This window comes from Anguilla rostrata, chromosome 5 (genome assembly GCF_018555375.3).
Source record: "Anguilla rostrata isolate EN2019 chromosome 5, ASM1855537v3, whole genome shotgun sequence".
In the NCBI taxonomy this organism is placed as follows: Eukaryota; Metazoa; Chordata; class Actinopteri; order Anguilliformes; family Anguillidae; genus Anguilla; species Anguilla rostrata.
The window spans coordinates 36404653-36421851 of record NC_057937.1 but is presented as its reverse complement, the minus strand read 5'-3'; the positions used below and the strand labels follow the sequence as shown (position 1 = coordinate 36421851).

The window sequence follows — 17199 nt, the reverse complement described above, 5'->3', positions numbered from 1 at the left end:
GCTTCCAAGCCAAGCCAGGCCACTGTTGCTAGGCAATCTGTCACCAAGCCAACCAGGCAACCCATGAAAGTTTGAAAAGGATGCCAGGTTCTGCCGTTGGTATTTGAAATAGAAGCTATCAAGCTATAAGTTACCGCAGTCACCATGACTGTAAAACACCAAACCACCGGCTATCTAGGAGACTGACACTACAATAGTTTCCTGAACGATATTATGTTCGGAAATATAATATGATCTACCCATGGAAGAATTTAACATGGTTATTAATTTCTCAGTTGACACAGTGAACAACATCAACATCAGCAACAGAAATCATGTGTTATAGCAATTTCCCACAGAAACTGCTTTTTAACTGGTAAAGCAACACATACATAGCTGCAGTAGGAAAGTTCTTCAAATACTTTTTAAGCTCAAAATGATTAATAGGCTGTTTCATCAGATCAGGCTTAGTCCTGTTCTTCAGATGTTCAACCAGCATTTGTCTTTAAATTTGACTTGTAAGTAAATTCAAGCTTTACGCAAACTCATTTTGTTTTAGTGATTGCTGTTTTTTTTTTTTTTTCTGAACTGTGTTCGAAAGCCTTGCTTTTAATTGTTAAATACAACTTTTAATAGAATCACAGTCAGTGGCTGTACATCTCAGCACGGTACAGTGGTGGATAATACAATATCTTGAACTGGATATTTAGCCATTGTATGCTGCTTTTACTGCTACCCATTGCAGGTACTGTAATGTTGCAGATTATGTATTGTCAAGGGTTGTTCAAGCACAGCATTGAAACCATATTTCCATTTGTGTTAGTATACAATTATGTAAATGCTATGAAAAGTGCTTTCACGTGGGTAGTGGGGGTAGGTCTGCTGCAGTCTGAATCCAAACCCCTCAATGGCCGCTCTGCCGGACAAACAATAAGACCACACGGCCTCAGCCAAGGGAAACAATTGTACTCTTTTTGCTTCTCACGTTTGCTCATGTCTCTGAGCACTACTATAATCTGTAATCTTGAACAAGTTGTCAAACATAGGTGTTCAACCAGGGACAGTGGCTGGAGAACACGATATTGACATACCTAAGACACACATTGAAGATGAAGTAAATGACATGTTGCAGTGTTGTTTGGTTTTGCTTATAACACAGATTTGACGGTTATGCTTCACGCAACCTAGGCTGAATATAATAAACTCCGAATATCACAAAGTCAACTCCTCTTGGGAATTCCATTGTCACAGGCTTTCAGGCAGTCGCTGGGAGAGCTGTCCAATGCACTAATGCACTAAATCTGACCGCCATCCAAATTCTACTGCTATTTTGGCATCGGCCCATGATTTTAACTGACCTCTTACAACAAACAGGTCTTCGAGGAGAAACGGGTGCGACACTCACTCACAAGAACAAAAATATGTGACATTTTTAGTTCCAAAACACAATCAGATTTCAGCCATCAGATCGGATAAGCTTTCATTAATTATTTTTGAGCCAGGGTCATGCCAGGTTTCATCTTCTCTGTTGTATTAGTTTACATCTGTGGCTGCATCTCGCCTCAGCTGTCTGAGCTCAGTTTTATTTATTTATTTATGTATTTATTTATTTATTTTAACTCAAGACAAGCCTTGGTATCAAGTTGCTTCTGAATACCCAAATATAGTAAACCTGTTTTTGAAGTTGAGCGAGCAATGCATCAATAGCATTGTATCCCTGTCATTTTACTAGGGATTAATTTTAATTTGGTGCACAAATAATGGTGCAGAAATCATAATGGCTTAAAAAGGAACCACAGAATTGATTGAATAACGGTTGAATGACCAGCACTGTGTGGTTATTTGCCTGCTGGTGCAGTTGCGCGTGCTTCCCACCCACTGTGTGTGCCTTGTGAGGCATGCATAAGTTTTTCTGCTACATGCCATGGTTTACTGGGAGGAAAAGCAACGCAATCCATTTGAGGAATCCATGAGGAATTCCACCCTGAGCTTGCTGTGAAACCTTAGCATTCTATGTACATTGTTCTTCTTTCAAAGAGGAAGAGAATATACATGGTGGACAGAGCTGGTGTCTCCCAGCGTCCTTTGACAGAGACCGGTTTGTGTGAGCAGCACACAATGGCTAGCCTACAATTACATCAGCCAGCAAGCCAAATAACACGTTCAAACATCTTTTTTTTTTTAGCTTGTGGAAAGCTGTGAAAACATATTCTCACAATTTGCTATGCTTGATCACACAAAAGTAAACAAGCGTGATCGGGGCATGTTTGCAACATGCTGTAGCTGAAAAGTTGAGGCTTGAAGGTCATGAAAAAGACACGGCTCTATTGTCATCCACAACAAACTTGATACAACATCGGAAAAAAAAAAAATTACATTACCACTCGGTGCTAGTTGGACCGTAAATACGTCGCTTTATCACTGGGCCATTCACAGCAATTCTCAAAGCCTTGCGGTACTTGTTGTGGTCTGGGGAATTGCGGGGAAATGACTAACTAGCCTGGAAAAGCAGCAGGCTTTGATTTTGGTTTAAGGCTCCCCGAGGCTTTCCCTGTGCCAGCGACAGATTTCTCTGTGCTCTCCGTTGCACAGGCCACGTGAGCAGTAGGTGATTGCTCCTCAGTCCGGGCAGGATCATGAAGGGCGTATCATGCGCCCAGTTGCACAGAACACTCAGGATCAAGGTCCAAATCACCGGTGTACCCCAACAGTATGGTTGCTACCTTTGAAATTCAAAATGACCAACCAGTGCAGTACGCCTGCTGTGCTCTGCTTTTGCTTTTATAACTACATGCTGTCATTGTACATGACAGGACAAAAGGTTTGGACCAAAAAAATAATAATAAAATACTGTTCACAAAATTCTCACCCATACAAAATGAACAGAGTGGATTTTAAATGTTTACTGTGGCATGACACCATGGTCATAATACTTGTGTGAGTTAGTGTTTCATTTCTGAGTTCCGGAATACAAAATGTATGTCACGTAGTCCTGCATTATATTTATGCTCTCATGAACCAAAAGCAATTTTGCTTGTTTATGTGAATTTTATATACTTTTTAAAAGATGCATTAAATAAACCATATTAAATTTCATGTTGCGATATCATTAGAATACCAACTTGTTTTCAATAAAACAGGGCCATAGATGTAAGTACAAAACCAGAATACAAAGCATGGAGTTCCTCCCCTCAGGTCTCTGTTATGGAGAAAACATGCTGATGAATTAGGTTTGAGGTTGGCTTCAGCAATATACTGTAGGCCATGCAAATTATCTATACTCTTCATTTGATTATTATTTTCCAAGTTATAAATGATTGATTATGCTTGTTTTTTGAATGGATATGGGCAGTTTCCAAGGTGCTCTGTCATGGAATTATTCCTCAGCATGTAATGGAGATGGGTGACTGCATGTTCACAGACAAGCTGGGAAGCCTACTGAACTTCCATCAAAACACAATTTCTAGCACAGGATGCGAAGAGCAATGGACAAGGATGAAAAGCCAATGGGCTGATTCTCTCCGTGTGGCCTCCATTGTAAATTAATCACAACTCTTAACTGTTGATGTTTTAAGCAAGCCTGAGATTGCATGATGATCAAAATCAGCAACTCCATAGGGAAAGGTAAAGTGGAGGACGTGAATGTTCCTCTTTCAGTATCGAAGGTAAAGGTATGTGCTCACACTGAAGAGAACATGTTAATGTTCCCAGAAATATTCTATATGAAAAATAATTTGCCATCTCCACATCATTTTCCATTTAGAATCTGTACTCCAATGCATTCTACATAACGTTCCAATCTTGATAGCTGCAAGTGTCCTTTCTAGCCTTTCTTTCTATGTCAAAAAGTACTGACGTAAATATATCAAAATGAACTGTTGGCAATGGCTTAAGTGGGTTAATGCTGTTAGAAGAACAAAAACTGATACACAATTGGCAAAGTGTTGTTCCTTTTTTGTCGTTGTCATTGATAATAAGTAGTCGTTTCAGCAACTTTGCAAGAAATGTTTCAATTTTGGCTGGCGGTTTTACAATCAGTTTGGTAACTGCTATCCAGTGTTACTTGATAATGTGAAATGAATGTAAAAAAGCAAAGCTATGGCACAGTAATTACAGCTACAGTGTCTGGCAGTGAAAACTAATTATTCAACAGTGATCACAGAGAACTGGTTTACTCGCTTACTATTCCAGCCAATATTAAAAAAAGTAGTGGTTTTAACACTTTTTTGTTCCCATATTCTTGATGACACGTGGATGAGGTAAATAGGATGCGTTTTTTTTTTTAAACTAGGAATATGTTGCAATTATTCATTTACTAGCATTGTATTTATGTAAGTATTACCGGCATAGTTACGCAACTTTCAGTTTCTCCCATTCCTACTCCTCTCGGGAAAGCTTCGGACAAAGCGGCGAAGCCACAGGTGCCGCGCGAACGAGCCAAATAGCAGACAGGTCCCGTTTGTTTCAGCTGTCACTCGCTGCCATGTTCGCCGGTTCGCGCGGCTCGTTGTCGCGAGGGGGCAGCTCGTGGACCTGACAATCGCCGGGAGGACCCGGCTAAGGTTACAGCGCACGCAGAAACGGAGCGTCTCTGTGGACGGCGATGTCACGTGCGCGGCACCGCTTAATTCCCTGCTCTCCCCGGTCGCCACCGGAGACCCTCAATTATCACCAGCGTCCAATAATCATCTCCTTCCTGAAAGCGTATTCGTATCTGAAATGCTGTAAATCGACCGAGTACGAATCACAGTATCGCCGGATTCATTTACGCACGTTACAGTTATTGAACGTATATGGGAGATTTATCGTGATCGATTTGGTTTTTATCTCTTACCTGTTTTGCGTATGGCGGTTGTGCTACTGTATGAACACCCATTAAAGTTGTACGGTGCATTACTGTAATGCCATTTGCGTTCCACTTCACTGCACACTCGTGATGGGATTCCTAATTAAAACACATTGCTAGGCCTACATTATTAACACTACTAGCACCACTACTGTAGTAATAATAATACTAATAATAATAATAATAATAATAATAATAATAATAATAATAATTATTATATAAAGTATTATTATTATTGCTACTACACAATACAGTGTGTTACTCTTTCTGCCAGCATCCCATAATCATCAGTCACAGCTGTGCCCAACACTGCTGTTCTGCATGGCCAGCTTATCACAGCACAGGAGCAGCCTCGCCTCTGTGCCTCGTGCGGGTAAATAAAGAGAGAGAGAGAGCAGGCTAGCGAGGGGGGCGGGAGGCGATCAGGGTGGGGATACGCGGGTATGGACTGAACCACGGCCACACCGTCCGCCCCCCCCCCCCCGCCCCCCGCCCCAGTCACCTGCCCTGCCCGCCCCGCCTTCCCCGTTCTTCTCTTCCACGGCCGGTCTCCGGGTCGCCTGTCAGGGAGCCCGTGTTTAACGCGGCCCCCTGACAGCCCCCGTCGCCCTGATCAGATGGATGGCCGGAGCTAATAACAGGCTGGCGTCCGGTTCCCGCGGAGGGGGATAAGAGGCGTCGGAGATGGGAAGGGAGGGGGGGGGGGTCTGATGCAGGGCGGAGGCAGAAGCTCTCAGTGCTCAGACAGTGAGAGGATAACCTCTGGAGGAAAGGGTTTAATTAGAGCTGCTCTTTGTGAAAGGCTTTGAGAGAGGAGCACTGCAGGAGGGAAGGCATCCAGCTGCGAGTCTGATGGTCAAGACTGATGCTTTGTCCTTACGCACACACACACACACACACACACACTCGGCTGAACATTCACACGCAGGCACACACACACTCGCACGCTGACTCAACTTGGCAGTCGTACAGCTGCCCCCCACACGCTCACACACACAAATATATACGACACACATGCACTTAAGCTGACGTTCATATAGAGGCACGCACATGCACACACTTTTAAAGATTCACACTAGTACACACATGCACTTCTTCACTCAACCACACAAGCACACAAATGCGCACTTGTATGCTGAAGCAAGCAGTCATGCAACATACATACACACACTCATAAACCCTCACACACAGGGGGACACCAATACACATTCATACACATACACATGATAACACACATGCACACTCTGGAACTAACATAAGCACTCAAATGCATGTTCATACTCACAACTAGTAAATATATAAACATGCTACATTTGCAACACACGCACACACGCGCACACACACGCGCACACAAACAAACACTGGAATCGTCCCATCTTGTTACCATGGCAGTCCTCAATAAGCAACACACCAAAAATCCAACTGTTAACAAACTAGTTACATAACCTGAGTGGTAACGGGTCCTGTTTTACCTCAGTGAACCTCCGTATTTTAGACCGGATTGGTTCTCTCTCTCTCTCTCTCTATCGCTAGCACCATGGGATCATTTCTTCCGGAACTGTTCTATTTTTGTGTCATAAATCCGCAACATGCGCACCTTTGAACAACACTCCGTGCCTCACTGTTGCCCTACAGCCTTGAATATCGTGCAGTCTTCCAAAGTAAACACGGACGTGCAAAGCTCATAAGCGTAAATACAAACGACCCACTTTCCGAGCGTGAAGCGGGGGGGGGTGGGGGGGTGGTGGGGGGGCTGGGACTAAGACCCACCCTCGTGGCTTATCCGAGAGGACTGCTGCATCCCGAAACGCTTCCGACCCAAACTTTCAGCACCGCCTGTCCCCCGAAACCCTCCCCCCCCCCCCTCCCCGCCCCTGTCGCTAACTCAATGGCAGAGTAGAAAAGACTGGCAGCCCTCCCTCGTGTCCTGAGACTCACCTCCCGAAGCTCCTTGGCCACATCCTTGAGCTCCTTGAGGATGCCTTCCAGCTGGTCGATCACCATCTTCATGTGGCTGCGGATTCGCTCTCTCTGGCTGGGAGGTGTTTCAGAGGTGTCCCGGGCTGGCGCTCTGCTGAGGGACATCCTTCACAGGGCGGCGTGGGGCCGGGGGGCGGCGCGCTGTGGTCGGGGGGGAGCCGATTCGGGGTCCATGTCTCTGGCCACGAGGAGCCGCGGCGGCGGCGGCGGCGGTACTGATCCAAACGGGAGCCCCGGAGTCGGAGGGAGATCTCAACATCTTAGAAGCACCTGGGCAGTGGACGCCGCTCCTGTCGTCTAGCTGTCCGCGCGTCGCGTCCACGGGCCCATGTCCCTCGGTCGGCGGGGAAACGCGGCGGGAGAGGGAGAGGGAGAGGGAGAGGGAGCGGGGCGCCGGGGGAACGCCGCAAAGCCGGTGGGGAAGACGGCGGGAGACCTAGTCGGCGAGAATCCTTACATAATGAGAGACGGAGCCTACTCATCGCTGTTTGAGAGCATGTGTGTGTGTGTGCGTGTGTATGTGTGTGTGTGTGTGTGTGTCTGCGTGTACAAATGTGTGCCTGTATATGTGTACTGTCTATGCCTTTACATGCGCGTGTGTCTCTGCCTCTATGGAGACCGTACAGAGCGGTGTGTGTCACTGTAGTCTGTATGTTGGAGTTTCCTCCGTCGCTCTTCACTTTCCCCTGTCAGTCATTCCTAAACGATTCTCCAGCGCTGTGCCTCGGTCGTTCCCCTGTCGCGGGTCACCCGGGGAAAGCGTGAGCAACCGCGGCTGTCGACCCGAACAAGGGATTCATTCTGACCTCCCCTGTAGCGCTGCGGTATCCAGCGCTAATGGAAAAATAGAACTCCCAGCGCTAGCTCAATTTCTTTAAAATAGTTTTGTCCTAAATCATTGTTAGCCAGTAGGGATGAGATTCTTATTCTTTCTAAATTTATCTCCCCGGTGTGAATTTGTCTTGTGGGCTAATGAGGGGAAGAAAAATGAAAAAAGAAAAAAGAAAAAACATTGGACAGTGTTCAATGCAATGATGTTATCCCTGGTTATTCCAATGGCCCTGGGCTGGAGTTGTCTTTACTCCCACGTCAAAAAATTCACTGGCTGCACGTGGCCCTCTCCTCTGGGACCTCTGTGACACGTCCCTTTTATTTTTTGTTTGTTATTTTGTCCAGGAGGAAAGAAGGAAGGAAGCCTGGAATCAACAGTCCCTGTTTTAGCATCTTTTTGATTCTCGGGTTGCAGAAAAGGAAGAAACTGGTATAAAAAAAGAGATACAGCAACTCGTCAAAAAATGTTGCCCGTTCAGAAGAGGGGCCAGGTAGAGCAGGGGACGTAGGGCGTAAGGTCCAGGCAGTGGGGACGCTCGGCTCTCCCTCCGACGTCTGTCATGCCCCTATTCATGGCCGTCCAGCACCCCAATCCACTCCCCGACACGCGTCCATAGGGGAACCACCAAAAAACCAGGAAGCTGGGAGCAAGCCAAAAACAAAAACAAAAAAACGACCAATTAATATAACTCCTTCAGCTGTTGCTAAGGGAATCCTTAGTCATACAGGGTCTGCAGATTAATGTATCATTCAGTTATATTTTTCTTGTCGATTGCCCTCTTCAAACCCCCCCCCCCTTCCTCAGCAAGAAGTTGTGGGCTTTCACCGAGGGAAAAGACCACCGCAGTCTGGCGGGAGGAGGTAAGCCTGCAAGCGTTTCCCCGGAGAGAGACCGAGCGGCTCGCGCAAAATCCACGGCGCCGTTGCCAGAGAAACGCTCAGAGAATCCTGCATGACACCTGGAGGGACCGGAAAAGCACGCACTTCTGCCCTCCTCTTTCTGGGGTGCGCAGCTCTGCAAATAGAGTGCGAGGAAGACAGAGCGAGAGAGAGAAAGAGAGAGAGGGGGAGAGAGAGAGAGAGAGAGAGACATTAAACAGCAGTGCTACAACTTGTCGATTTAGCTCCATTGAAAATGTGTTCTTGATCCATCCCCCCACCCCCACCCCACCACCCGCCCCCCTGTCCGGAGCACTGCTCCCCCCCACCCCCCCCCCCCCCACCCCGGCTGTACACACCTCTCTCTCTTTATAGCTCCGTGTCCAGGGCTTGCCTTCCACGCCGGTCTGCTCTACGCCGCCGAGCGCTCTCTCCAGACTGCAAGGACAGCTGCAGCCAAGCCATGCACATCCCTCTACTTCTGTTGCAGTCTCAATCTCTGTATCCTTCAAGCGCACACACACACACACACACACAAGCGCGCGCGCACACACACACGCTCCTGCTCCCTCCCCCTCACGCTCTCTTTTGCTCTCTCTCACCTCTCTCTCTCTGCTCTCTCTTTCTCTCCCTCCTCTCCCTTTCTCTCGCTGTCTCTCTCTCCCTCCTCACCCCGTCTCTCTCTGTCGCTCTCTCTCTTCCTCCTCACCCTTTCTTGCTCTCTCTCTCCCTCCTCACCCTCTCTCTCTCTCTCTCTCTGTCTCTCACTCTCTCTGTCTTACTGTCTGCTTGAGTCCGAGATAGAGGGGGCTCATTCACTGCTGCAGCTCAGTGGATGAGGAGCAGGGAGAGGGAGGCGTGGAGTCGTGGCTGTGGAGGCAGGGAGAGGTAGGAAGGGATGACAGGAGAGAGCACTGAAAGCGGCAAAAGAAAGAGGAGGGAATTAGAAAAAGACTGTGGCTGGATCTTCCTTCTGCTCCCTCTCTCTCTCTCTACCTCTCTCTCTCTCTCTCTCTCTCGTCATCAGCACTGCTGTTCTGTGAAAGCGGCTCAGCATTATAACAGGAGGGCCGTGGAGAAGCAGCGGCCTGGCCCTCCCGTTTCTGACCGCCCCACCCCCAGCCTCTCCCTCACTCCCTCCCTCTCAAGTTCAAATTTAAATATGCTTTATTTGCACGTCAACAGACCTTTGTGCCGCTAAAGCAGCGCGCCGTAAAATACAGTCAAACGCTAACCGCAAATGAGTAAGCGGGTGACGACATCAACGATGGCAGAAACAAAACAAAATCGCAAACCCTCCATCGCTTTCTTTCTCTCTCTCTGTCTCCTGCCCGTGACCCACCGTGTCCCCACAGACTCCCGGTAAGGGGGGAGGTCACCGCTGGAGTCAAGGGGGGCTCCGGCGCTGCGCGATCGCGGCTCAGCTGTTCTGAGGGGGGAGGGGCCCGGTCGTTTAAAGGCACAATGACCCCCGCGGTGTCGTTATCTCTGCTCCTCTCCAGCGCCTCCTCCTCCAGACACGTGCCCGTCCCACGCACACAATCAGATGGGAAAACAGGTGCTTGACACAAATCCTGGGATTTTCTTTGTCGCTACAGGATCATTACAGTTTGCGCTGGGCTTAAGGTCCGCAGCTATGACAGGTACACAGGGATGACGCGCGTGTCTGTGCGCGTGTGGGTGTGTATATGCGTGCTGTGCATTCACTTAAGCGTGTGGCCATGCAGGACACACATATTACGATGGAACTCCTTTCAAATAATCTTACCTGAATGACATATTAAATTATTTATGAGATCACAATATATTTAGGTGGGGGAAATTCTGACACATTGCATGACGGTTGACTAATAGCATCGGCTGCGGTATGTGAACATCTTATGGATTTTTTTATATTTTTCAATCATTTTAGAAGGAATTATGTCACAGAAATGGACGTAGAGCCTACATTTAGACTGCAGTGCTTTGAGAACCACTGCAGAAAATTCATAGTTTTCATTGATCAAAACATCTTTTGTAGATTATTCTTTGGAAAAGAAAATTATTGGGTGGTTTTCTGTTCAGTTTAAGAGTATGCTTATCTTTCGGTTTTGAGTGTGCTCACGCCTCAGTTCTCAGTGTGGTTATGCTATGGTTCGGTGCATGGCTATACTTTGGGTCAGAGTACAGTTCTGCTTCGGTTCAGAGCGTGGTCATGCCTTGGTGCAGAGCGTGGTTATTGAGAGGGGAATTATCTGTGACTTATCACAGTCCTGAGGTGAGTTCGACAGGCAAAGGAGAGGAAGTGCTGAAGCCTAATACTCACAGGCTTTCGGAGAACTTGTATTGGCTCTGGACTTCAATTCCCATCAGCACACAAAAGAAATGTGTTACCGGCTACATTTTCCTCAGGATGCTGTCTCTAGTTCGATCATGTACGAAACAGAAATGTGCTCTCTGGCTTTGATACAGATTCATGAACAAGGAGACAATTAAACCAGTAATGAAGAGAGGAATGAGTGTGTGTGTGCGTTTTTTGTGAATGTGCATGGATGTACATATGCGTGCAAGTGAGTGTGTGGGTGTACAAGTGATCTGCTTATGTCCATTCAGACTGCGCAGAGGCGAAGGAAGTGGCAGCTTGAGTCACAGCTTATGTACTACATTTGTTTGGGAAGGAGGATCTTTACCCGAAAGGTTTCCGTGCAGGAGATGTGTGTTATGTACAGGGAAAGTGTGGTAACTTTTCAAAGCATCATGGAAGTGATGCTTTGGATCTTGGGCAGTTCCTTTTGGCCTCCACACTTTGCTCTTGCCATCACTCTGATACACGTGAATACTGGTCTCATCTGTCCATTTTCCAGAAGACCTTTTTCCAGAACTCTGCAGACTCTTTAGGTACTTCATAGGGAACTGTAACCTGCCCATCCTGTTTTTGCAGCTAACTAGCGCTTTGCATCTTGCAGTGTTTCCTCTGTAGTTCTGTCCATAAAGTCTAGTGTGGACACCAGTCACTGACACATCCATGCCCACATCCTGAAGAGTTTTTTAATGATCTGCTGGATTTTATTTTTTTTTTCATTTTGGTGATACTTCCTCAGTCATCAACTGTAGAGGTCTTCCTTGGCCTACTAGACGGTTTGCAATTACAGAGCTCACCAGTGCTCTATTTCTTTTTATTGATGTTCTGAACAGTTGATTTTGGTAAGCCTAAGGTTTGGCCTATGTCTGACTATTTCTTGTTCTTTTTTCTCAGTCTCATAATGGCTTCTTTGACTTTCATTGGCACAACTCAGGTCCACGTTTTGACAAATGCCAATAACAGACTCCAAAGGCAATTAAAATCAAGATTAGATACTGAAAGCTGTCTTATAACTGCACTAAGGAAGCAATTGAAGACACCTGACTAATTAGAAACAACGTAAAGTCATACACGGGCGAAACCAAAATGTATAAAAATACGTTTTAATAACAGTTGAAGATCTGCACTTTAACCATATGTGATGGATTGCAAATCTAATATTGTGGAGTACAGAGCCAAATCAAAAAAATATATATCTTTATCCCAAACGTTATGGAGCTCACTGTATAAGTATAAGAAAAATAGCCCTGGGCTAACCTTCCTTTAACTGCTAAAAACAGATTCAAGATGGTTATAGGTCTAAAGGAAAAAGCAGTTTTCTTCCATTGTTCTTTGCCCACTGGCTTGAAAACTTGATTTGTTAAAACCGGTATCACCAGTGGCAAGGGCCACAGTGGAAGTGTTTTAATGCGTCTGTCCCCAATAAGAAATCAGCTCACCAGATGACCTGCTGTAAGTGACCATGTGTGCACTGAACATAATCTCATCCTTGAGATGCCTTCATTGAAAAGCAATTGCATTATTATATTTTCCCCCTGTAATATATATTTTTAATAGTAAGGTCATCCAGCCCGGCGGTTTTTACTAGGGAGCTGGCATGAGTTCAAAGAAATATTGGTCCCACTTCAGATTTCTACCTAGGATTTATCGTGCCAGGCCATTTATGGAGAAAGTTTATAGAACACAGTAATTTTTTTTTCTCTGAGCACTCACATCCACTTGCAAGTAAACCTCAGGAGGAAATTGTCTTGTTAATGTGGAAGCATAACATTGTCTTGGAAGTTTATTTCAGTCGTTGTTTCTCTGGCAGTCAGCAGTTGAACGGTAGCCATGTGATACTATGAGCATCACGGGTCTTTTTATGACTGTAAAAATTTTTTGTTTGCAGTGGCAGCCGCCATATCCACAACAGCTCAACTGTGGGTATGTTTCCGATTTATTTTCTAATAAACCTGAGTGAGATGAACACAAAAGGATCAATGGAGAGACACTATTGATTCCTCAAACACAGCTATGACCTGTGTCAAAATGGCTGCCCACAAAGAATATTTGGTGTTTGACTTTGTAGCTTATTTACATACATTTCTGAAAGAGAAATGCATGGATTATATAAATGTATAAGAAAAAAGAAAATAAAGATTCAAACACTTGTTAAGCAAGGGTGATGGATTAATCCCTTAATGTAATTCATTTCATTTGTTATTTGCTAAATGTGAGATATTCTCCTGGTCAACTGGGCAGCATTCTATGAGTGTCCACAGTGGGGCACTGTGGGGCAGCCATGTTGATGCTGGCCTCACATTCCATTGTCACACCTGCACAGGACTGGACAGAACAATCACATAAAATTGGGAAAATAAAACAAAGATACTAAAGTGTAAAAATCTTAGTGCTATATTCACAATCCTATTTAATTTTATACTTGAAGAACTAAACCCTTACACACTGTTCCAACAAAGTTATACTAAATTAAATAACTACCAATGCTGTATGAGATAAGACACAACATTGTACACTATGATGAAGTCGAATACCAGGTTGGATTATAGCAAGTGTGCTTATAGTGTGTACAAAATACCCAGCACCCTTGGGAGTCTTCATTGTCTAAATTAATCTACATCAGCCTCATTAAGATAATTAATTACTTTAAAGATTCAACCTGCAGCAGAAGCAGGTTGTAAGAAATGTATTTTTATACAAAGGCCTCGGTCTACCCTTAAAAAACAAACAGACAAAAAAAATAAAAGACTGAAATCTGGTACAAGGGCGAGTCGTGACATACCATATTTATAAAATGTATGTATTTTTTTAAATGAAACTTTTAAAAACGAGTGTGGTGCATAGGAGGCATTGCATCTGTAGCTTGTCAAGGTTTCAGGCTTGGTACATTTCACAGCTATCACCTGAGCATCAGCCCATATTTACTATTGAGGCTGTTGAGGCTGAAAAACCTCTATACAAAGTGCTTAGACAAGATAAGATACACATTTATTGAACCCTGTGGGGTAATTTGTACTCTGCATTTATCCCATTCTAGTCACTTAGGAGCAGCGGACAGCCACAGTGCAGTATCCGGGACCAACTCCAGTTCTGAGGTCAGTGCCTTTCTCAAGGGCAATGGCAGTGGTATACCTAACCTGATATGCAGGTTAGGTGTACTACTAACTGGCATATGTCTTTCGATGTGGGAGGAAACCGACGTACCCGGAGGAAACCAAGGCAAACACGGGGAGAACATGCTAATTTCACGCAGAGAGGAGGCAAACCTCCTTGCGCGGCAACAGCGCTAACCATTACGCATACCGTGTTGCGCTTGTTATTTTCCTGCCAGTGAGCATCAACCTCACAGACCTCAGGGACGATGTTCTCTTAGAGAAAGGAGACGAGAACTAGGTGTATTTTTGACGTCCTTGTGGAACGAAACACAACATGTATCTATGGCCTCTCCTTCATTAGATCCAGGTTGCTCTCTATGTATGAGCACACCATATTCACAAAGCTGTGTTTCCACCAACCTCTTCTGATTCAACCCATTGTGAGTGTGTGTGTGTGTGTCTGTGTGAGTGTGTGTGTGTGTCTGTGTGTGTGTGCATGTGTGTGTGTATGTGGGAGACAGTCTCCTCTCTCTCTCTGTGATGTAGATGAAGGATGAGCGCAGTACTGCGCACAGGAACAGGATGTGATGGATCGCAGCTGACTCCCCATCAGGGGTTATCTCCCTCCGGGCCTGGCGCCTTTATTTTAAGGCCAGTTAAAAATGGAACCACTGCGTTGCTTTTTTATCCCTTTTTTTGGTTCACAAATAGAGGTCACTATACTCACAGGGGAAATGATAAATATATAAAATGTGATGTCTTCCTCTTTTGTTCTTTTCTTCAGCTGCAAGAAGATGTAGGATCAGTGAAGGAAAAAATAACCCCAGGTACTCACTGTCCAGAATGACACACTTTCTAGATTAAATCCACATGTGATTAAACCCCTATAGCATGACTTGCCCCAAATTGGTGAGGTTACAGTACATATTCCCAAAAGCATGGCTATTGTGCAAATGGTGGGCCAGCCCCCTTAGGCACCTATGGTGATGTGAGAGATAATTGTTTTTGCCGTTGACAGCAGACTCACTGATTGGTTACTTGAGAACCACCATAAACATAGCAGTCAACCCTTGCTTACCAACTAGCTAGGTAGCAGAAAAAGTTAAAATCAAACATCTTTGGCAACACTAGCCAAATATTCCATGAGCCCATCCATTCAAGAATGCAATCACAATATCAATTCCACAAATAAACACAAGACTGCTAGCACACAAACAGAGCCAAGCACAAGTTCCTCAATCATCTGTCTTGAACTGTAAGCTAAATAACAACAGTTAACAGCTAACCTTAGCAGTTTTGAACACAGGAAAACAACAAAAGAATAGACTTCAAAAACTTCTGAGTAATTTCAAACCTGGCTGAAGGGCTTGAGTGTGTGGTTGCCGCTCAACTTCACGACTACCTTACCTCCAATAATCTTTTTGAATCCTTTCAGTCCGGTTTCCGTCCTAACCACAGCACAGCGACAGCCTGATCGCCCAAGATCTCTTCCGTGCAGCTGACCCTGGCCTGATAAACATCTTAATTTTACTTGACCTGAGTGCTGCCTTTGACACATTCTCCCATCACATTCATCTGCAAAGATTAGCTAGCCTCTGTGTCACTGGCACTTTTTTGGTTTACATCCTATCTGTCTGACAGGCAACAATACATTTCCCTCTCAAATCAGTCAAATGTCAAATCTGTTTCTGCTCCTGTCACTAGAGGTGTCCCCCAAGGTTCGGTGCTGGGCCATTTACTCTTCATCACTCATTTTCTTCCCTTTGGTCAGATTATGCAATCTCACGGCAGTGGATTTCACTGTTACCCCAATGATAGTCAACTATACATTAGCTCCAAACCCTCCTCTCCTGTTCTCGCACTCTATCTCTCACTAAATGTTTAAATAACATTGAAAACCTGCATGACCCAAGACTTCACAACCTTGATTCACTTCTTGGTACTTCACCTCAACAGTACCAAGAACTGAATCAAGGTTGTCGTCTACAAACCTGTCTTATCTAAAACTTCTCATTTCAACATCTCCATCAACAATGTCCCTCTCCCTGTCTCTGCTCAAGCCAGGAGGCTTGGTGTCATTCTGGACTCTACACTTTCCTTTCAACCACACATAATAAACATCACCAAAACCTTTATCCACATCTGAAACGTCTCCTAACTCAGACCCTCTCTCACTTATTACAACACAGAAACTCTAATCCATACACTTGTAACATCCCGACTGGATTTTTACAATTTACTTCTCATAGGTATCCCAAACAAAGCTTTCGATAAACTAAAACAAATTCAAAACTCTGCTACTAGTCTCTTGACCCATACAAAACCACATGACCATATCATCGCTGCACATGCTCCACTGGCTCCCAGTTAAATTCTGAATTCAATTCAAAATCCTCCTCCTAACATACAAAGCCCTCTATAACCCAGCTCCCACCTATCTCTCTGACCTTCTGCAACTCACTACTATTCACCCTCTCGCTCATTTCGCTCCTCCTCTTCTGGCCTACTCCCCAACCCCTCCTCTCGCCTGTCCTCACTTAGTGATCGGGCATTTAGCTGTGCAGCTCCAAAATTCTCTTACATTCCCACCTCAGACTCTCTTCATTCAAAAAACAGCTCAAGACCCACTTATTCAGGCAAGTGTACGGGTAAGGCATTTAAATACATACACACAGGCACACATGAATACATTTACTTTCTTGTTTTTTAATCCAAAGTAAATTTTATCGTTTTGTCTTTTCCCTTAATGATATTCTGTAGAACCTAACATCTTTGTTTGTTTATCCTCTGTACTGTGTCTTATGCTGATTTCCCTGTGAAGTGAATTTCAGTGACCTGAAAGACGCTTTTTAAATACAATGTCTTATTATTATTATTATTATATATTTGTACTGAATATACATCAAAAGCAATGGGCTAGCTAGCCGCAAATGCTATGGAATTTTTTTTTTTTTTTAAATGTGTGCACTTGCATGCAAGCTGCTTTCTCAGTTTACTTCAGCTGATGATTTTGTCCTTATGTTTATGTTCAGTTGTGATAGAAGTACGTGTTGACAGACACAGGTAGCTACAATTGAGCGCCTTCAAAGATGCACTTCCTGTTGGGGACTTGTGCATGTCCAACTGAATTTAAAGTAATTGCACTTCTATCAATTTGAAAATATTTAACGTGGAACATAAGTAAAGTACATATCTCATTGAACATTGTCTCAAATATCGCAATATTTGCATTTGCCCCCCACCCCCCA

General features: G+C 44.8%; 1 protein-coding gene across 1 annotated transcript in view; it reads right to left on the bottom strand.

Annotated features, from left to right (window-relative positions):
* The window catches only part of LOC135255177 (inhibitory synaptic factor 1-like), a 58721-nt gene extending 48832 nt beyond the window's left edge, over nucleotides 1–9889 (bottom strand). Inside the window, exons 1-2 of the mRNA XM_064336005.1 lie at nucleotides 8875–9889; nucleotides 6764–8649 (exon numbers count right to left, since the gene is read on the bottom strand). Of these exons, the coding sequence (XP_064192075.1) occupies nucleotides 6764–6910 (147 nt within the window). The 5' untranslated portion in view covers nucleotides 6911–8649; nucleotides 8875–9889. The remainder of the gene's footprint in view (nucleotides 1–6763; nucleotides 8650–8874) is intronic.
* Between the last annotated feature and the right edge of the window lie 7310 nt (nucleotides 9890–17199).